Raw genomic sequence first — 21,421 nt, forward strand, 5'->3', positions numbered from 1 at the left:
CTGAAATACGTCAGACAGAGAAAGACAAATACTGTATGATCTCACTCATATGTGAATCTAAAAAGAGCCAAACTCACAGAAACAGAGAATAGCGTGATGGTTGCCAGGGGCTGGGGAGGTGGGAGAAATGGGGAGATGTTGGTCAAAGGGTATAAAAAAATAAAGGAAAATATATCGGGCAGTTTATTTATCTAGAAGTGTCATCCTTCAAAGAAGGCGTCTTGGGAACACCACGACCCCATCTCAGCCAGGCCATCATGGCATACCATTTCGGGAACTTGCCTTTTTCAGGGCCTTTAGGGTAAAGTAAGGACACCAGCTGTTCAACCTTATTTTGTTCCCATAATCAGTACCTGCCACCTTGATCACCCATCTTTCACTCTGAGTAACTTTGCCATGGCTGCTTCAGATCCTTTTGGAAATTGTCAAGAAAAACATTAGTAGAGTGGAAAAAGATTTTTAGTTACTTTTAAATAGAAAATTTCATCAATCAAATTCCTCTTCAAAGGATCAAGATTCACCACATGTGATAGTTTTCAAAGATTGGCTCAAGGACTCAGGAGGTGATTTCCAAGAGACATTAAAAAATTGGCCTGACCAGTTCACACGCATTAGGATAGCCATTGCCAAAAAAAAGAAGAAAAAAAAAATCAAGAAGTAACAAGTGTTGGCAAGGATGTAGAGAAATTGGAATCCTTGTGCACTGATGGGAATGTGAAGTGGTACAGCTGCTGTGGGAAACAGTGTGGCAGTTCCTCAAAATACTAAAAATAGAATTATATAATCCAGAAATTCCACTTATGGGTATGTACTCCACAAGAATAAAAGCAGGGACCCAGATACAGATATCTGCACACTGATGTTCATAGCAGCACTATTCATAATAGCCAAAAGGTAAAAGAAGCCCAAGTGTTCATTGACGGATAAATGAACAAACAAAATAGGATATATACACGCAATGGAATATTGTTTAGCCTTAAACAGGGAGGAAATTCTGGCATTTGCTGTGACGTGGACGAACGTTAAGCTGAGTGAAATACGCCGGTCACAAAATGGCAAACACTGTGATTCCGCGTAGATGAGGTAGTACCCGGAGTCATCAAGATCACAGAGGTAGAACACAAAACGGTGGTTGCCAAAGGCTGAGCGGAAGAGGGAGTGGGGAGTCCGTGTTCACGGGTGCAGAGTTTCAATTTGAGAAATTGAGAAAAAGCTCTGGAGATGAATGGTGGGGATGGTTGCACAACCATGTGAATGTACTTAATGCCACTGAACTGCATGCTTAAAAATGGTTAAAATGGTCAATTTTATGTTATGTATATTTTACTACAATAAAACAGGTGGCCTTAGCAATAGCAGTAGCATTGGAAAAAGGCTTCCCAGGAGGCCACCAACAAGATTATCTTTAAATATAAGGCCAGCGCCTGTGTGGATGGGTAAGTTCTGTGAGGCCAGGTTCTCAGAGACTCGAAATCACGCCGCAAGACTGTAATCACCAGCCCTGTTCTTTGAAATCTAAAATCTTATCCACCCCACTACCATCAATTCTCCCGCAAATCACTACGCTGCTCCAGAGGAGACTAAGTTGATACATACTATTTCCTTTCAGAGGTTTTCTCTGTTTCCCATATATTAGAGTTGGCCGCAGTCCAGTCTATAACCTATCAGCTGTCCGACAGAAGAGCAGCAAGGAAGGAATGCGAAGAAGAGAGTTTTCCGGGTGTACTAAAGGCACCCAAAGAGTAAGGCACAGGAGAGGCCTACCTGCCCACCTGAAGGACACTAGGAGATGATCTTGGAAGGAACCCAGGAAGAAGAGCATGAAAGACCAAGAAGCAACGTGTGTCCAGCCCTCCCTCAGTAGGGGGTTGGTCACATAAGTGGTGGACCACCTGGACAACTAGATTTGAGGCAGGCAATAATGAAACAAGAAGTGCCCTTGTCCTGAAAAGATGCAAGTAACATATTACGTAGAAAAAATGGTGCAGAACAGAATGTATGTTACATGTTCATTTCTGTTATTAAGATTGTGAATATGGGGGATGATTGGAAACCTTCACATCCATCTCTTAATAGTTGCCTCAGAGAAATGGATTCCAGGAGAATTGCCACTTTCTCCACATTAAGAAGTCTCTTTTCAACTGTCATAAATGATTAAGAGAAACAAAGGTTTCTATTTTGAGGAAAGAGAAGCAAAATAGCAGAGAAAACACTCTAGAAGGAAATACATCAAAATGCAAATGGCAATTACTCTTGAAATGTGGAACTACGGATGGTTTTTATATTCCTTTTGTTTTTTGCTTTTAATTCCTAAATTATATTAACTATGCATTACTTTTTGAATAAGAATAAAACAGTATAAGTTAGCATGATTCGAATAAAAATGGGCCGGGATTTTGATCAAGGAAAAGCCTTTACATCAACCAAGTAGATGCTGCTAGGCTACCCTATTATATCCTCCAGAATGACTAATGTAGACCAAGTTCAAGGTATTCCACAAGGAAATGTCCCCTTATAGGATGGGGGAGCAGGGTAGGTGTGAATCTGATGTGAAAGCTCTTATCCACACCCCCCGGCCCCCCACGCACCCTCACTCTGCTCTGTGGGAAGGGGAAGGGCGGCCATGCTCCCGACTTCAGCCAGTGGACATTCTCCACCAGCACACCCGGAAGGGCCCTGCTAAGTGGCTTTCTTTTGCCCTATTTCATGCCCAAAGTGAATTCGATTTAGTGCCCTATTAATTATTTTAGGCTACAGAGTTGGTCAACACTGCAGGGGATCGTGGAGGAGCCAGGCACTGTGCCTTCCTTCACTGGCTCTTCAGAGCAGCTCGTTCCACTACGGGGAAGAGTTCTGAGCATCCTGCCCATGCTCTCCTTGGGTCAAAATCCACCGCATTCACCTGACCTGGGCATCGTCAGTTTGCCCGTATTCTTGCTGGCTCCCTGAGGCCTCATGTCTATTCTGCCCTAAGCGTGTCTCTGTTGGCAAGGCCATCTTAGAACATAAAGAACAGGAGGACGTCTGGCATAGGTACCGGATACACATTTGATGAGGGCCAGGAGGCCCCTGAGTTTTAACAACGGAAGGGGCAGAAAAAGGAGAGACTGAGAAGAAAAGGCAGTTTTTGCTATCCAGATTGCTCTCACTGGCCCTCAGGGGTAACGAATCACCATGACTGTCTGTGCTCTTGTCCCAAGTACAAGCACGCCTTCTGAGGACAGGCAATGGCACCTGTCCCTCTGGATAAGGTAGGACACTCACAGACAGGGTTATGGCGGAACTGCTTGTTTTCCAGGCCTTAGGAAATGGGGCTCCTGATCTGACCAGAAGGGACCGAGGGAGCTGATGACATACACAGGCTTAATGATTTCCAGAGGCACAGCTCCTTCTAAGGGAAAAATAGTCAGTAGTGACCGGGTGAGAGGATGGGAGTGATTCATCTCAGAGGCAGCACTGAATCTTGAAGTTTTAATCGATGACTTAATATCCCTGCTGTCAGGAAGGCAATGTGAGGCCATGCTACATGGATAAAGGGAGGAGGGTTCAACAATATGGGAATTATCATTTCCTTTGGGGGCACAGTCCTAAATCCGAATAGCTTGATGGAAAATTGCTAAACTGCTCAAAGAAAGGTAACGAGAGGCTAATATTTTGTGTAATAGGAATTAAGAGCTGGCTGCAGACCCAGACAAACCACATCAGAACGCTGGGAGGGGATTCTCCTACCCAGCCACGTCCCCAAGACCACACGGTTACAATTGTGCACAAAGGGAAGAACACTCTTGTCTGCAGTCTCCTTCTAGCGGAGAATCTCACTGCCCAACAACCTCCTTCAGACGCCCAATGATTTTTCCGGAGCACAGAGAAAATCATTAGTCCAATCTGGTTCTCCTGCGATCCCATTTAGAATGTTGCTCATTATTTCAAGAAATCAAACTCCCTCTGTGGTGAATCTTCTTGAAGAGGAAACTTGGAGGTAATTTGCCCAAGCCTTGTTCTATCAACAAGGAAGGGAGGATGGATTCCAGCTCGGCTGGGAGGGGTTTCCTGCCAGTTACATGGCACCAGAGGCGCCCTGCCCAGAGGAGCACGTGGTCCCCACCTGTGGGTGGTTGAGCAACACCTGCTAGAGGCACTTCCCTTCAATGGAGAAAACCGGAAGTCAGAGCATTAAGCCCAGCAAACACGCTTTCCCTGAAGGAGCCGGAGGCCGCAGCCTTCTGATGTGAATAGGACCCCGGGGAGGTAGTCAGGGAAGACCTCGTGCTGTGAATCTCCAGGCTGGCAAGGAGGGAGGATGCCAAAGTGAAGGAAAATTCCTTCTGGCTCCCTTGACTTTTGGAGTTAGGAGAAATTACATGTGTGTTCTCTAAATGGAGAAAGTTACTGACAGGTTAGGGACTATTTTCATTCAGAACAGACATCTCTGATGGCACGAAATGCAGAAAAAGCTCAGGGACTTTACTGAAGGTAAGGCAGGGCAAGGCAAGAGCAATCATTTCCCTCCACCAGACACACCTCTCTCAGTGGTGCTGCCAGAGAATGCAATCATCAGGTTTCAAAGGAACAAGAAAATTGGAAGAGCCTCACCTGACTTCATATCACAAACATGGTAATACTAAAACTCTCTCCTTTAAGGACTAGTTATTTGGAATTTAGCAAAATGGGTAACATATTTTGCAAGACAACCTTGCTATAAGTCTTCAAGAATCATTTTTGTCGGGCTTCTCTGGTGGCGCAGTGGTTGAGAGTCCGCCTGCTGATACAGGGGACACAGGTTCGTGCCCCGGTCCGGGAGAATCCCACATGCCATGGGGCGGCTGGGCCCGTGAGCCGTGGCCACTGAGCCTGCGCGTCTGGAGCCTGTGCTCTGCAACGGGAGAGGCCGCAATGGTGAGAGGCCCGCGTACCATAAAAAAAAAAAAAAAAAGAATCATTTGTGTCGAATTTTGAATTGAAAATGAAAATTTGTATCAGCTGTGGCCATATTCAATCAATTTTGAACCCTTTGCCTTCCAAATACTTTTCTTCCTGCCTTTCACTCTGTACCAGCCTTGTTAGGAACCAGAGGAGGGGCTTGCAGAAAATACTCTCAGTGACCCCAAACTGAAGACCTCAAGAAGGAAGAAAAAGAGGAGGGGCAGAGGGTGGAGAGCTGGATGTCTGGCATCCTGGTCCACAGCTGTTTGGGACCATATACCCCTTGTCTTACCAACCCCCAATGGATGGTTATAGTGGATTCAGTATTTTAAAATTAAATTTAGCCATATGATGTCCCGTTGAAGTTGTAACCTACAGTACATTTCTTTAATTAGCCCATGAAGAAAGCACCACGATATTTTTGTTTTTAAATGGTCTCATCTGGGGTAAGAGTGTGAAGATTTACTAAAGAACAACCAAAGGGAGGTGGCACATTTAGAAAGGAAGCGAGAAAGGGTTTCTGATGAGAAAGGACCTACCAGAAGGAAATCCCAGTGTAGATACAAAATAAGACCTATGCCTTTATTCTGTGTGCTCACATCTACCAGCCCTGATTATGGAAACAGAGACAGATTAACCTCTGAACGTAGCGGGCTGGATGTGACCTCTGCTTAGGAGAATTAAATGCAGTCTCTTTCTAGCGGAGAGGCAGCTAGAGCAACACAACAGTGGAAATTACAATGGGAGACCAGGGGTCAATGAACGCTTCCGCTGTGTAAAGCCCCAGGAGCTGGGGTAGGCAACTAGCAGCAGAGCTTTAAATAAGGCCTGGGGTAGTACTAAGGCAGAAAATAATGAAAGGTTTTTCTCAACACAGAAAGAACTGAATTTTAATTCTAAAGTAGTGATTGATAATACTGAGTTTAGTGAAGATGGTACCTAGACAATACCTAGACACGTGTATCCATAGTCCTATATAATGTACTGTAATTTGGATATCATATTGCTTGAGTAGGATTTTGAGACAACAAAAGTGCTCTTACTTAAAATGATATATTCATCTAGAAAAAGACTGAAGGAGTGAGAATATATTTTCAACAATCATACCTAACAGAAGCTTCTCTGTGGAACTACATGCCCCCCAAGGAGCCTTGCTGGGCGTCCCCTAGTATTTGTGTGTTCATTGGTTCATTCCTCAAAGAGTCCTTGGGTACATCCTGTGGGCTGGACCCTGGCAACCAGGATTTAGAAGCAGACAGAACCTTGCCCCCGCTTTCAAGGACTGACGCCTAGTAGGGGTGATGGTCCTGAAAGTACATGGCCCAACACAAGGTAAAATTCCTATAATGAAAACGTCTACAGGATGCAGTGGAATCACCTCACCACATAGGGCTGGAGTCCTGGAACACAGGGCTTGCGTTCAATGTTGGAGTTCCCCAGGTGGCCAAGGGCAAGAATAGCATTCCAGGGAGGAGATACTTAGTCTCTGCAAAGGCACAGAGCCTTGAAAAAGCACAGCATGGGAAAAAAACTGCAAGTTTTTTTAATGGTTAGTTTACAAATTTAGTATGGTTAGTGTGCAGAGGGGCTTTTGGGAGGTTTGTTGGGGAGTGGCTAGGGGAGAAGTAAGGCCAGCTAGGCAGGCCTGGTTCAGGGCAACAAAAGGCTAAGCTAGGATAAGAAGAGGGATGGGGGCGGGGGTGGGGGGGGCGGTTCGTGGGGGAGGGGCAAGAGCAGATTTACACATGAGGAAGATTCCTCTGCTCGGTACTTAGGGGAGATGGCAGGACCTCAGGGCAGGAGGAGGCCTCAGGAAATGAGAGCACTTGTGCAGCCGAGCTGAGAAATATTCGCAAACTGTTTACGGAACGTGTATATCTCTAACTAAATCCACTTCTTACCTATCACTTTGTCTCTTCACTGAATTCTTTCTGTGATGCGACATAAAGAACCTGAGCTTCCAGGTGTGTGAGACCAGGTGTGTGATCTCAGTTAAAATACAGTGGGTTCAACTCCCAATCTGGATTTTGGCTGGATTCGAGTCCCAGCCCGTGGGTTCAAGTCCCAGTCTGAGTTGTGCGGTTTCAGATCTGGGTGGCAAAGGGAGAGGAGGGCGCTGGGTCACACTGCAGCAGGCAAGGAGGTGTAGTTATTTAGGATCGTGTGTGCACACGTGCATGTGTGTGTGCAAACAGAAGAGGCAATTTTGGGGTTTTGCAGAGGTGAAGGAATAGGTGGAGAGGAGCTAAGGAGAGAGGGGAGGAGAGTCCAGGGGTAAATCACAGAGCAAGGACGTGGGCAGGGGGGGACAGGCCTGCTAGACGGATCAGCATTGGATGAGGAGGGACTCTGACATCAGGGGGAGAGATCCAGGCTTCCACAAGCCCAGAGGTGAGGAAAGCAGCGCAGGAAGACAATGTCTGGTGGTTTCTGTTTATGAAGCACAAGGTGAGGCCACTGGGAGACTGAAGGTTGGCACCCAAAGACGGCTCAACCCGTGCTCAAAATCCACCTTCACCTCCAAGGTCAGGGCTCTGACTCCAACTCTGATGCCCCTCGTTGGCCCCATGGACTTGGTCTTGCCTGCTCTTCAGGCCTCAGCTTTTTCTTACTGATTTTGCTTTAATCCACCTTTCCAGCTGTTAGCCATCCTGCTGCCTCAGATGAAAATGTGTTTACCCCACTGTCGCCCCTGGAAACCACCACCCACCCACCCACACTCACCTGGGCACAGGCAAGCCAGGGCCAGCACCTCACTCTCACCCCCAACAGGGAGAGGTGATGGGTGATTAGTCCCAAGTGCAACTTAGTCTAACCTGTGCTTTACAGTGAGGCTTCCTCAGAAGACCCTGAATCCTTACAAATAAGAGGAAAATCACTCCTTCAGAGTCACGACAGGATTGGAAGCTTTGCTGAAGGGTCAGTAAAATACATAATGTTGAATTTGAGATTAGAACAAGACAGACAAATAACCAGCAGGTAAAAGCTGTGACGTTGAAGGAAGAATCATCATAGACTTGCACTTTGGTAGGAAGTCCTCCACCTCTGCTTTTCTCCCCAGGTATGTAGAGATCGTGGATCTCAACTCAGAAACAGATTAAAAGTGCCAAGATATAAATAAAATCCAGAAAGTAGAAAGTTGGGTCCACTTACACTTTTGAATCCTCCTGAATCGGGGGTGACTTAACATGAGCGCAAGAGAGGGCATATTTGTTTTGGCTGATCTTAATAAGTGCACTCCGAGGGCAAAACTCCTGTAATAATACCAAAAGAGTTCATTCAATTTAAATCAGAAATGTCCACAATTCAGATGTAATTTTAATCTAGCTCAACCCACTGTAATAGCTACCAGCCATTATCCTGCTCCGGTGATACTTAAGAGGGCAGCGTAAATGCAGAGTCTAGCTTGATAAGTTTACGCTGAATAAAAGTCATCATTGAGTCCTTCCTGTCATTTCTCCACATCCTGGATCATTTGTCAAGGGGTGTGTGTGTGTGTGTGTGCGCGCGCGCACGTGCATCCACTGATGCACACAAACACACACAGACACACACCTTCATATAACCACCTTCCTTTCTAGCTGAAGTCCAGCCTTGGCCATCTCTTTCCTGGACTTATAAACTATCACCACCACTATCACCACCACTGTATGTCCCACTGTCAGCCCCTGGGTCTCCCAGAATTTCTATCAGAACTGTCCTCAGCGTCCATCCCCAAGACCATGCCGTCTAGTCCAGGGCCCCACTGCCAAGGGGGGTAACCTCCAAGGTCCTTCCTGGGCTCCGAGGCTCTTCCTCAGGGATCCTGGGTCACCAGCTACATCTCTCCCCACACCTGGGACCCACCCACGGGCATCTCGTCAAACGTCCCTTGATCTGCTTTCTCCTCTCTTGCCTGGTAGATGTCCCAAACCAGGGCCACCTGGCAGAGATGCTTCCCACCCGCTGCCCTTCCAGGCTCCTTCAGTGTCATCCAAACAGCTCCAGGAAAGTCCATTATCTCTCACGGTTTTTCCTGGGTTGATGAGAAGATGCCCTTTCTCCCTCTTATTCTGTCGGATGGGATACAGTGCTCCTGCGGCCACTGGCTGTGACGGCCTTCGCTCATCCATCCTACATTTCATCCCTTCATCCTAAAATTCATTCACCATGACCCCTTCCCTTATGGACAAACCCCATGCTACAGTCAAGAATCGATTAGAGATTCACTTTGTTATACAGCAGAAACTAACACAACAATGTAAAGCAATTATACTTCAATAAAGATGTTTTAAAAAAAAAGAACTGATTAGATATTTTTGTTCTGTTTACTAGGCAGTTGGGCATAGACATTTAGAGTGCAGGCCACAGAACCAGACTGCCTAGGTTCAAAGCCTGTAACACCGCTCACCCTGGGTGTGACTTCACCTCTCTGCGTCAGGTTCCTTATCTGAAAATGGGGATAAGAGTACCTACCTCGCAGCGTTCTAAGCAGCCAGCTGTTCACTACGCGTGAAGCACCTGGGTTAGTACCTGTGCCACATAGTAAGTGCTGAATAAGTTAGCACGACTCTTTCGTTTGCTGCTTTTCACTTGCCAATCCATTTTCCAGGCGTATTAAGTGGGCCATCAGAACATGTTATTTCCATTAGAAAACATCGTTCATTCAAGTACCTCATAAAGCAATTGTGAGAACTTGCTCTTCACCAGCAGCGGTACCAGGGATGCATAGATGGATAGGACCCGGTCCCTGCCTTTAAGGAGTTGGGAGATTGGTGAGGGAGCCGGGGCGGAAGGAAGGCAGGACAGTGTGCAGGGGAACCTGAGGGCCTCAGCAGAGATCAGGCAGCGTCTTCGGGTGACAGAAAGAAGATGGGGAGGGTGGTCCAGGAAGGGTTAAAACGCAGGGGCTTGGGAAAGCCCACTGTGTTCGGGAAGCAGTGAACCTTCCATAGGGCTGGTAGCCAAGCTCACGGGGCAGGCGGGGGGTCAGGTGGGGGTCGGGCTGGGCTTTTCCTTGAGGTTGCCAAGAAGTGTGTGTGTGTGTGCATGTGTGTAGGACAGGGGGCACATCAGGTAGGCAAGTGACATCAACAGATTTGTAAACTGATAATGACTTTTTTTCTAAAACTTTTAGGAAAAATACAGAGGGAACAGCAGCAGTAGCAGCAAGGAGGGAGAGAGAGTGGGGCTGTAAGAACCTGGGGAGGCCCTTGACGAAGCCGGAATTGGAGCGAGCCTCCCCAGACCCCAAACGTGGAACGAGAGCCCCAAAGACCATCTGACAGAGGAGTTAGGAGGCCACGGCGACCTTAGCAAAGGCGGATTTTGTGTTGTACAGCGGACAGAACTCTAACCACAGCGGGTGGCGTGCAGGGGGAATAGAAACAGCCAGGGAGATCGCTCTTTCGAGACATCTGGCGGTGCCAGGAGAGAGCCAGGCATTGCCTGCAAGAAAGGCAGGGGTAAAAGGAAGCCACTTTCTGCCTAGCGAGAATGTTCTTTTCTAAGTGAAAGTCTACTTACTCTCCGGCTGTTACATTTTAAAACTGTGTAGACTTTATCTTCAGCCACATCTTGATTTGGAACTGCTATGACAATGGCGGGCACATAGAAGTCAAATCCTCGGGGTATCACAATTTTGGCAAACACATAATCTCCAACCTGTAGATGAGAACATCTTTCACGGCAAATATTTTGCTTATCCATCTTAGAGACAATATTCATATAAGCTTGTTTTAAAATACCCCAAGATGACTAGCAAGTACTGATGCTAGAATTCAATGCAATAGAATTGAATATAGAATTCAATTCAATACATATTTTTTTTCCTCAGTTGGAAAGAGTCGCTAGGTCCAAACTTCCCTGGGCTCATTGGGCCACAGTTGGAATTTTGTGACCAGTTTGGGGAAGCCGCATTTTAGCAGGGCTTCCCCTGACAAGGGTCTCAGGGACAGTCAGCAAGATGGTGAGGGGTCTGGAAACCATATCTTACAAAGACTGGTTGAAGGAAGCTGTAATGTTTCACATGAGGGCCAGGGAGAGAATAGACGGTGCCCTCCTGTGTCTGAAGGGTTATCGGGGACAGAGGAGAGGAGCAGATTTGTTTAATGTGGTTCCAAAGCTCACACCTGGAGTCCATGGGAAAAAGTCCCAAGAGAAAACTTCCAGCAGAAAGAAAGTCTCGTGAAGGGTCATACAAAGCTGCGGGGCACCTGTCAGATGGAGAGGATTCACGGTCGGGGGAAAGCGCACTGATGTGCCCTCTGAGTCTGCCCAGGGGAGGTGGGAACAGACAACCAATGTGAATCCTACGAGCGCTCCTCAGCACTCTTCCTCCTGGCTCACACTATCCAAGAAACAGCAGCAGTGCAGCTTCGGGGGGGTTCCTCTCTCTACACTCTCGCCTTGGTGCGGGGATGAGGATAGCACAGGAGGATGTGCCAGACACGGCACAGCTCTGATGAATTTATAAGCAGAAGAGGACACGTCAGCCCGGCTCACCCCTGCAATGCATGTTCAGAGGTAACTGCATTATGGCATCAAGGTCTGGCATCAACTGACTACAACGTCAAGGAAAGGGCTACTTCTGCCTTTGTTATTAAATCTGTTTTAGTATAATCTTCTGCAGTGAAAGCTTCAAGAGCACCAGCAGTTACAGCAACTCCCGCCCATGACCATCCATCGTCTGTAAAGCAACAAGAGCCTGGGGGCAAGGCAAGCAGGTCTGTGCAGTCCTGAGCTACTTAACAGGGCGTTAGCAGATCAGGGTCAGGAGCCAAGAAACTGCTAGGCAAGGGGTCTATAGGAAGAGGGGTCACTGTTATCCAGAGCCCTAGGAACGGTGAAAAGGGGCCCATGGGGCTTCCCTGGTGGCGCAGTGGTTGGGAGTCCACCTGCCGATGCAGGGGACGTGGGTTTGTGCCCCGGTCTGGGAGGATCCCACATGCCGCGGAGCGGCTGGGCCCGTGAGCCATGGCCGCTGAGCCTGCGCGTCCGGAGCCTGTGCTCCGCAACGGGAGAGGCCACAACAGTGAGAGGCCTGCGTACCGCAAAAAAAAAAAAAAAAAAGGGGCCCAGGAACAGATGGCTGGAGCAGGTACCTGGAGCAGTGGGCAGGGCATGGCGCCCCCCACAGGTGTGATGAACGAGATGGGCACGACCTTGGTGTCTCCGTACCTGAAGCCCACGAGCGCGTGGGTGGGGCTCACACACTTCTTCACAACCCCTGTAAGGAATCACATTTAAAATAAAACAGAAAGGCAATGCCTATTCCCTTAGGCTTGCCCCATCCCGTTGGTCAAGCTAAGTTACGGCACTTTGCCTGCTTACATCACTGTGCCCCTTGGTTTCTCCACCAGATAACACTGGATACTCTATGACGCCTGCTGGGGTTGAGCAAGTCAGAGCGTAGTGCCGTGCTCTGCTCCAGAGCTGAGCTGGGAAGCTAAGAGAATGCGCGGAAACTTGTTCAGCCAGCATTACCAGCAGCCAATCTGCTGGGAACACTGTTCCTAGAAATATCCTTTCCCTGGACACTTCCTAACGTCTGATTCCCTTATTTATTTTAGTCATATTTCCTTCTATAATACTTGGAGACAGAAAACCGTTGTTAGGATACACACTACTATATATAAAATGGATAACTAATAAGGACCTACTGTCCAGCACAGGGAACACTACTCAGTACTCTGTAGTGACCTATATGGGAACAGAATCTAAAAAAGAGTGGATGTAGGTATATGTATAACTGAGTCACTTTGCTCTACACCTGAAACTAACACAACATTGTAAATCAACTCTGCTCCAATAAAAATTTAAAAAAGGAAAATCATTGTTAAATTGTGAAAGTGAAAGGAAATATGAATTTTCATCCTCAGCTTTTCATCTAACATTACACACCCCACAGTGTCCCTAAAATGTACTATCAGAAAAGGAAGAAAAAAGGAAGCAAGTTTTCTTGTCTTTTAGTTACGTGCAGAGATTATTGTAACAGGAAAAGAAAATACTGGTGTTAAGGTTCTCGTATTTTGTCATTTATCCTAGTTGAAATTTATTATATTTTCCCATTTAAAAGGGATTATAAATACTGGGGGGACGTTTTGACTTTCCCGGCAGTAACAGCTGCACTTGGACCCCCTAGTTTGAGACAGAAATGAGCTTGTCCCCACTGGCTCCCACAGCGTGAGTGCCCGGCATCCTCGCCCCAGCTCACACACCGGCGTTCGCAAAGTCCTATGTGCTTTCAGGTGGCAAAGAAACAGCTGCTGATTTTCATCTCAAGTCCAGGTGTCTTGCTTTAAATGGCCAAAGAAAGGGAAAACTTATTTTTTTAAAAAACACCACACACATATGAAAACCAGCTTTATGTTGTCTGTTTTCTTATTGGACTAAATGTTCGGTTTGGTTTCTGAAACATTCTTTACACATGGCTCACACATTTTCTACCATAAACTGACTCTACCCTTTTAATTAGGAAAACTAACACTATTTTTTAGAAAGAATTCCTATTATGAAAACGAAGAACCCCTCTGAGTTGAGGAGAATCCTAGCATCCCCAAGCACACAAGCGCATCCCAACCCACCCCAACCCCGGCCCTGCCCCAGGCAGGGGTAAAGGTCTGGGCTGCCAAGATGACCTTGTTGGCCAGTGGGACCCTCCTCAAATTCTTAGCCTTTGGGACTTTGCAGAATCCAGTCTCAAACCTGGGATGCAGTTTTTCAGGTATCTGCCTCAGGTGAGTAGCTGTGTGACTGGATGGCCCGCGGCGTCTAATCCATGTATCGGCTGCCTTTTACAGAAAAAGGCTGCCGACCCCTGCTTGAGACCATTAGACCTAGACTTTTGGTATGTTACTACCAGCTCTTTTTTTTTTTTTTAATCTCTTTCCTCATCTTTTATTCTGATAACAAGCAAAATAGCTCACTTAGTGTCTTGTATTCTTTTTTTTTGAATTTTATTTAATTTATTTTTTTATACAGCAGGTTCTTATTAGTCATCCATTTTATACATATTAGTGTATACATGTCAATCCCAATCTCCCAGTTCATCCCACCACCACCTCCCCCCGCCACTTCCTCCCCTGGTGTCCATACGTTTGTTCTCTACATCTGTGTCTCTATTTCTGCCCTGCAGACAGGTTCATCTGTGCCATTTTTCTAGGTTCCACAAATATGCATTAATATACGATATTTGTTTTTCTTTCTGACTTACTTCACTCTGTATGACAGTCTCTAGATCCATCCACATCTCTACAAATGACCCAATTTCGTTCCTTTTTATGGCTGAGTAATATTCCATTGTATATATGTACCACATCTTCTTTATCCATTCATCTGTCGATGGGCAATTTAGACTATCAGCTCTTTTATGTTCCGATCTCTGCAGATGTGGACCTTTGTTCACCTCCAGAAATTAGTGTAGTTTCTTCCAATCTAACTCTAGAACCAGCCTCACGGTGTTGACACCTGGCTGTCCTCCAAGGCGGGAGGACCCAGAGCTGCTGGCCTGTTCGGTCATGGCTCAGCCTCTGCACTTACCCCTTCTCCACCTCATTAAGGAGCTGCTATCATTTCTAGGCCCTGATTCAAGATCAGCTTCTGATTTTTGGCTGCCCTTACACTGCAGTTTCTCTTTGCCCTCAGCCTCAGAGAGGTGAGATGGTGTTTCCTGCTCTGAAACGTCTCCTGGGACCATGTTAGGGGACTGGGCTCTGGAGGTTGGACCAGCAGGCAGAAAGAAGCATCTCCACTCCGTCATCTTCCTGGGTACGAGTGGGCCTCCCCACCTCAGCCAGGGGGCTCTCCTATACCCAGGTGTGGGGGAAAAGGGGACACACCTTAGTTGAGACCCTCAGCAAAAACACTGCCTATGCCCAGAGGTCAGGGGAGTGAAGAAACAGTCTAGGCAGACAGCATGCGTGAGTTCATTTGGTGAAAAAAGCAGGAATGGTTTTCAATCTTCACTCCAAATAGGAACTTCTCAGGCTGGAGAGTGGATTTTTTTTTTAACCGCTGGCTATAAGAACCTTCCGATATTCACAGCCCGGCTCGAATCCCATTTCCTGAAAAGGGCATCAGTTCTGCTCCACCAGAAGCGTCCCCTCCACCTGCCCCCCTCCACTGAATGCCAGCCTACACATCTAGTCATCACATTCTCTTCTTTAGTCTCAGAGGTTTCCTTTATAGCGCACTGTGCTGGTTTTTGCCTTTTCAAATTGCTCTTAAAGTTTTAAAGCTGTTGTTAAAGTTTTTAAACTGCAAGCAGCTCCCTCTACCCCCAGGTGAGGACCCCAGGTGAGTTGTTTATATCTCCCAAGAGGAGATAATAGAAATACTCTACACGTAATGAACACTTTCCAATTTCAAGATGCTGTACATTATCATATTTAATCTACACCATGATCTTATGGGGGGTTTAATTGTTTTAAATCTCATTTGGCAAGATAAGGAAACAGGCTCAGAGAACTTCAGTGATTCCAGTCACACGGCTGGTAGAGGCAAGAAGCAGACTTCGAATAAATAAAAACTTAGGATTGTCTGATCCTAAATCATGACCCCTGAGAAAGTATTCAGTCCTCCCCTGCCCCAACCTTCTTCTTCCGTTATAACTTGTTCCAACGACATAGTGCAGAAATCTTGCAACCCAGACTTTTCACCACTGAATTTCCTGAGATAAAATCCTGCTTCTTGCTGAACAATGGGAAGGATGACCCAATTCCTACAAATAATGATTTGAAATAAGGTTCTGAAGTGTGTCTGCCTCCCTGCCTTTCGGCATCCTAATAAGCCAGGCTACCAGCTTGTCCCTTCTGTTCTGCACAACACAGCCCTTCCTCAACTAGTGAATCCACATTGACCCCTGCATAGAGTTAGCCATACGGAAATACCTGCCCTGATTCCCAAGGATGGCGGCAACAACTGGGTCAGCTCTGCTCCAGTGTAGACGTGGGCTTGAGCAATGGATGCTCTGATCCCATTGCTCCAAAGCCACCTTCTGCTCAGATACATTTTAAAGCTATTTTTCATTAAAAACATTTAGGAGGTTTTGAACAAAAGTTATCAGAAAAGGAGTCATCAGTGAATATCATGCCACAAAACTCTATTTGGCCTTCTTTTTTGTAAGGGGTAAAAACAGTACCCTGCAGTGACCAGGTGATCTAAATGAACATCACTAATGAGGGCACGTGGACATCATGTGCCTTTGGATAGGCTGCCCTGAGAGGGATATGGCATCAATGATATCACATAACATTTTGGCTGGGAACACTTAACCTGAATCTAATTTAACCCAAATTGAGGAACATTCCATAACATAATTGGCCTTACTGTTAAATAATGTCAGTATCATAAAAGATGATGGAAAAGGCTAGAGAATGATTCTAGATTAAAGAAGACTAAAGAGAAATAACTAAATGCAATAACAATTGTGAATTGGGACCTATACTAGAGGGAAAAAAATGCTATAAGGGCTATTCTTGGGACAATTAACCAAATTGAAATATATAGATAAAACTATATAATATTAACTTTCCTGAATTTTATAACTTGACTGTGGTAATATTAAGGGAATACCCTTGTTCTTGAGAAATACATGTATCAAGGGGCAAAGGGGCATGACGTTACCTAATCTCAAATAGTTCAGGAAAAAATAATGTGTGTGTTACGGTAGAGGGAAGGAGACAGAGAGAGAGAGAACGGAAAAATAAAATAATAGATTGGTAAAATAAATGTGACAAAATGTTAAAAATTGGTAAATCTGGGTAAAAGTATACAGGAGTTCTCTATTATTCTTGCAAATTTTCTGGAAGTTTAAAATTATTTTTTTTTGAAAAAATAACTCTATGAGGGTAAAATAGAGTTGAAGTTCCCAGTTAAAGAAAAGATACATTGACTTTGTGGGGGGGAGGGGAGTGTAAAGGGGGGCTGTGGGGAGGGAAACAGAAACTAAGTCCATCCTTAACCGATGCATCATCATTTAATTCAGCTGAGTCAATATTTACTAACTAGCCACTAATCAAAATAACTGATTATATGACTAAATTCAAGTGTTTATTATGTTATTACCTTTTTTTTTTTTTTTTTTATTCTGGTCGTACTACGCGGCTTGCAGGATCTTAGTTCCCTGACCAGGGATTGACTGAACCCGGGCCCTGGCAGTGAACGGGCCGAGACCTAACCACTAAGCACCTGACTGCCAGGGGATTCCCATCAAATATTTATTACCTTTCAAGTGACTTATCTGAGCCACAGATTAAAAATTCCCAAATGGCCAAATCCCATGGAGCTATTAGGACTGTGTGCTCTCTGCTTCTAGCTGCATATTTAAAAACAACCAGGGCAATAATCATTGCTGCCATGGCCTTAGGTATTGCATGTGGCTCTGTGTTACCTGTTTCCTCTACTCCCCCAGATCAGCAGCGGTAGGTCTTCTGCATTTCCTTATTACACAGGGATGGTTGGGGGAAAAGTTTGAGCAGTATTATTTTTTAATGGGACCCTGGCCGGCAAACTGATCTCAAGCCCTAATCCAGCCATTTGGAATCCTGTCATTTTCAGCATTTTCATTCAACTGCTAAATTAGCCTTGGGTCCTGCTCCGTGGCTCAGATTCAGAAAACCAAGGAGGGGTGGCCTCCTATGATCACCTCTCAGCAAATCTAAGCCCCAGAGAAATAGGAGGTTCTCAGGCCCTGCTCTTGCAAAGAAGAGTTTCATGCCTCAGCCTAGGAGCTCATCTCAAATGCCTGGATCCATTTTTCTCTCAAGCAGTCAACTTCAAAGCACATTTACCAAATTTCAAATAAAATATCCTAGTTATAAGTTCTACACATATGCCTGCTGGAAACCCAAACTCCAGATGAAGTATTTTTCTCACTTAAAAAGCAGATTAAATTAAGTTTAATAAAGAACTACTTAACTGGTGATTGACAGATAATGCCTACATTAAGATCAGCTATATTTTGAGGTACAGTCTTTCTGCTTGACAGCTCTTCCTCAGGGTTCTTTCTCTAAGCTCTCTTTCCCAATAGGCCTTTACCATGATTTCAATGACTACTTTTGTGCTGACGTGGCAAAAATCTCTATCTCCCTACAGATTTCCTCCTCCAGACTCTGGACCCATTATCTCCAATTGCTTCTCTGACAACTTTAGCGTCTTGTGGTGCACCTACAATTCATCACGTCCCAGACACACCTCGTTATCTTCCTGTCCATACCGCCATCTCCTACAGGTACCATCCTTTACCTTATGACCCACGCCAGGGACCCAAGTGACGTCCTAATCCACTCCATATATACTCTTCACACAGCGCTGGGAGGGATCTTTTTAAAACTTCAAGTGTGACTGTGTTTCTTCCTGCTTTAAATGTGACTCCCCAATAAAGTTCAAACGTCTTAACATAACCCTTTACGAACAGCCACACACTTACCTCTCCGAAGAGCTTTCTTACTTTCTACCCTTCCTTTGCATTTTGGTTCCAGCCATAATCTATTTTATTTCTCCAGGCATAAAATGTTTTTCTTCACCTCTAGATCTTCACACATATCATTTTCATTATTCATGAAGCTCTTGCTTAACTTCACCTGGCTGATTCCTTCAGGATCACATGCCCCAGAAAGTCTTGGGCAAACCTCTCGGGTCCAGTCACACTGGCCTCTTCCTTCAAGGACGAGGGTGTCATGGGCACTCCATCCTCAGGACTTCGTACTGCTGTTCCCTGTGTTTAGAACTCTCCCTGAGATAATCTCATGGCTCCTTTTTAAAGTCCTTAGTAATATGTTGCCTTCCCTGGAAGCTCTTCCTTGTCCACCATATCTAGAATCGCGAGCTTCACCTTTGACACGCTCAACCCTCTTCGTGGCTTCATTTCCCTTCATAGCCCTGCGTCTGACACACTACGTATTTTACTTATTTGGTTGCTCACTACGCTAGACCAGCACCTTAGGGATATTACATACGTGGAACATAGTAGGTATGTAGGAAAACTTTACTAAACAAAAGAAAGATTAAAGTAAGTTTTTCTGGCTGTTACTTCCCCACAAATATGGGGAGAAACTTCATCATTTCATTTTAGAAGTGGAATACCTCAGCATAGCTCATGAAGTGTCAGTGTGCTAGGGAAAGCATAGTTTGAGAACTTCTGGTTCCCAATATCATATTATGTAACAAGGGAATCTTACAAAATAAAATACCTACCTGGAAAATAAAAGCCATTTTCGTCACATCTTGCAATAACCTTCTGGCCTTTGAGTGGATCCAATTTTTTGGATTTGCTTTTCTTTGTTGGAGTTCCTTGAATTTTCTGTTGCTAAAAAAAAAAAAAAAAACATTAATAGTTGATAGAAAAAGTAAGTGCAGACAGTGAAAGTCACAGATACAGGATAGTGTGCGATTCTTTACTTAGAATCACACTGTTGAGGAATTACAGGACGTGCATATACTGTATACTCACTCTGGAGTACTTTCTGTTCTATGCTGTTGGGAACAGGCTTTTAAAACTGAACTGATATGGAAAACACTGCACATAGAAAATGAGGCAGAATTCACAGTCTAAATCTAATCAAGCTTTGTTAAAACAAAACAAAAAAAGGCAGCCTTTTCCGGAGAATTTAAACAGGATCCGGAGTTTTAAACTATGATATTCAATATATGCATATACGATCCAAAATGCAACACACAAAAGAAGCAAAAGCAAACATGACCAATTCTCAAGGTAAAAGGAAATCAACAGATCACAGTATTTAGATGGCTCAGGTGTTGGAATAATCAGATTAAGATGCAAATCAGCAGTTATAACCATAGTACATGAGGTAAAGGTAAATACTCTTGAAATGAACAGTAAGGTAGTTGTTTTCAGCTGAGAAAAAGGAACTATAAAAAAAAAAAAATGGAAATTTTAGAAGTAAAAAAAAACCCAACAATATCTGGAAGGGCTAAATAGCAGAATTGATACGATGGAGGAAAGAGACCTGAAGACAAATGAACAGAAATCATCCAATCTGAAGAACAGAGAAAAAAAGATATTTAAAAATGAGCAAGGGCCTTCGTGTTCCAGATAACCCCTTCAAAGCCCAGCTCAGTTATAGTCTCTCTGGGAAGACTTCACCCCCAGACAATTTCAGAAAAAACAAAGGAAAGTACTGCTCTGTTATTTCCAAATGCTACCACATGAATCAAGGCTTGGAGTGAATGTGACTGTTGTGTCTACTACAGGAAGAAACTGGTAGCTTCATTTTTGATCTGTAAAGTCCAATTCTATCTAAAGTCCTATTTTCTATGCTTGATGACTGATCATTAGTAGAGAGACCCAATCTCCACTGCTCCTCCAAAAAACCCCCAAAAGCCTCCATTCCATCATCCAGAAAAGTCATTATTTTTGATTTCCAATCAATGTGAGGACCAACGATCTTGTAAAATAAATTTAAAATGAATTACTAGAAAACAAAATAAAAAACAGACATATAGTGTTTGGGTTTCTAGGTAAAATCTATTTAAGAATTCTGAAAAGCAATTGGTAGCAAATGGGTTGGAAAAGAAGACAAGAATTCAAAGTACCACCAAATTGGTAGGGTGTTTACCATTTTTTTCCTCTGGTATTCCCTGGCCTGACCTCAAGACAGCCCAAAACACAGAAGTGGGCTCCAGAGTACAGACAGAGAGAGCTCTAAAAGAAGCCCTCTAGTTCTGGCTTAAGGAATGGGAAAAGGAACTCCTAACCCTTGGAAAGAATACAGAAATCCTTCTCCCCTTTCTCCCTCCATACTCAGACCTCAGTCCCTAAGCAATTCTGTGCAGTGGCAGCAGTGTTGGCAAAACGAGCCTGGAGGAGCCAAAACTCTGCAGGAGTGGAATCTTCTTGCTCCAACAGGGTGGGTGAACCCCCACTGTTCTCTCTCTCTATGTATCTAGCCTCTGTTTGGTCCCAAAGGCAAGCACAATATATGGAAGCACGTGACTGAGTTAGGGACATAAAACCCTGGATTTCTGGCTGAAGGATTAAAAAGAGGAACCCTAGGAAACCAGAAATTACTAGGAAGGTCACTTATATTAGAAAAGGGAAGGCCAAGTATTACCCCAATACCAAAACAGGCAAAAACATCACAAGAAAAAGAACACTACAGTCCTATATTCCTCGTGAATATAGATGCAAAAATCTCTTAAGAAAATATCAGCAAAAAACCCAGCAACATATGAGAAGAATTATACACAATGACCAAGTAGGAGTCATCCAAGGAATGCAAAGCTAATTTAACATCCATAATTATGCATCCACAATTAATGTAATACTCCAAATTAATATAGTAAAGAATAAAACCATATTATTATCTTAATGCGTGAAGAAGGAGCATCTGACAAAATCCAACAGCCTTTCATGATAAAGACGCTCAACAAACCAGGAACAGAAGGAGACTTCCTCAAATTGATGAAAAGCATCTGTAAAAAGCCTACAGCAAGCATGACACTTAATGGCGAAATATGGGATGATTTCCCCTTAAGATCAGAAACAAGGCCAGATACT

At 44.7% G+C, this 21,421-nt stretch overlaps 2 protein-coding genes across 25 annotated transcripts in view; both read right to left on the bottom strand.

The window, feature by feature from the left end:
* The window catches only part of CNGA3 (cyclic nucleotide gated channel subunit alpha 3), a 109,697-nt gene extending 101,520 nt beyond the window's left edge, over nucleotides 1-8,177 (bottom strand). The window contains exon 1 of the mRNA XM_089922700.1: nucleotides 8,077-8,177. The gene's annotated coding sequence lies outside the window, so the exon portion shown is untranslated. The remainder of the gene's footprint in view (nucleotides 1-8,076) is intronic.
* The window catches only part of VWA3B (von Willebrand factor A domain containing 3B), a 211,733-nt gene that overhangs the window by 1,605 nt on the left and 188,707 nt on the right, over nucleotides 1-21,421 (bottom strand). For 20 of the 24 annotated variants that reach the window (XR_016395339.1, XM_089922672.1, XM_089922671.1 and 17 more), the window contains 4 exons: nucleotides 19,099-19,210; nucleotides 12,006-12,130; nucleotides 10,429-10,566; nucleotides 8,077-8,177 (listed from right to left, as the gene is read on the bottom strand). Coding sequence is in view for 23 of the 24 variants with exons in the window: in XM_089922672.1 (XP_089778798.1) it covers nucleotides 8,077-8,177; nucleotides 10,429-10,566; nucleotides 12,006-12,130; nucleotides 19,099-19,210 (476 nt within the window). In the remaining variant the exon portion in view is untranslated. Of the gene's footprint in view, nucleotides 1-8,076; nucleotides 8,178-10,428; nucleotides 10,567-12,005; nucleotides 13,200-19,098; nucleotides 19,211-21,421 lie in introns of those variants that run through there. The other 4 variants (XM_089922677.1, XM_089922679.1, XM_089922681.1 and 1 more) reach the window with 4 other exon arrangements.

Source organism: Delphinapterus leucas, chromosome 13, assembly GCF_059928025.1.
Source record: "Delphinapterus leucas isolate spDelLeu-1000000601 "Yukka" chromosome 13, BTC_Dleu_Yukka2, whole genome shotgun sequence".
NCBI classification, from domain to species: Eukaryota; Metazoa; Chordata; class Mammalia; order Artiodactyla; family Monodontidae; genus Delphinapterus; species Delphinapterus leucas.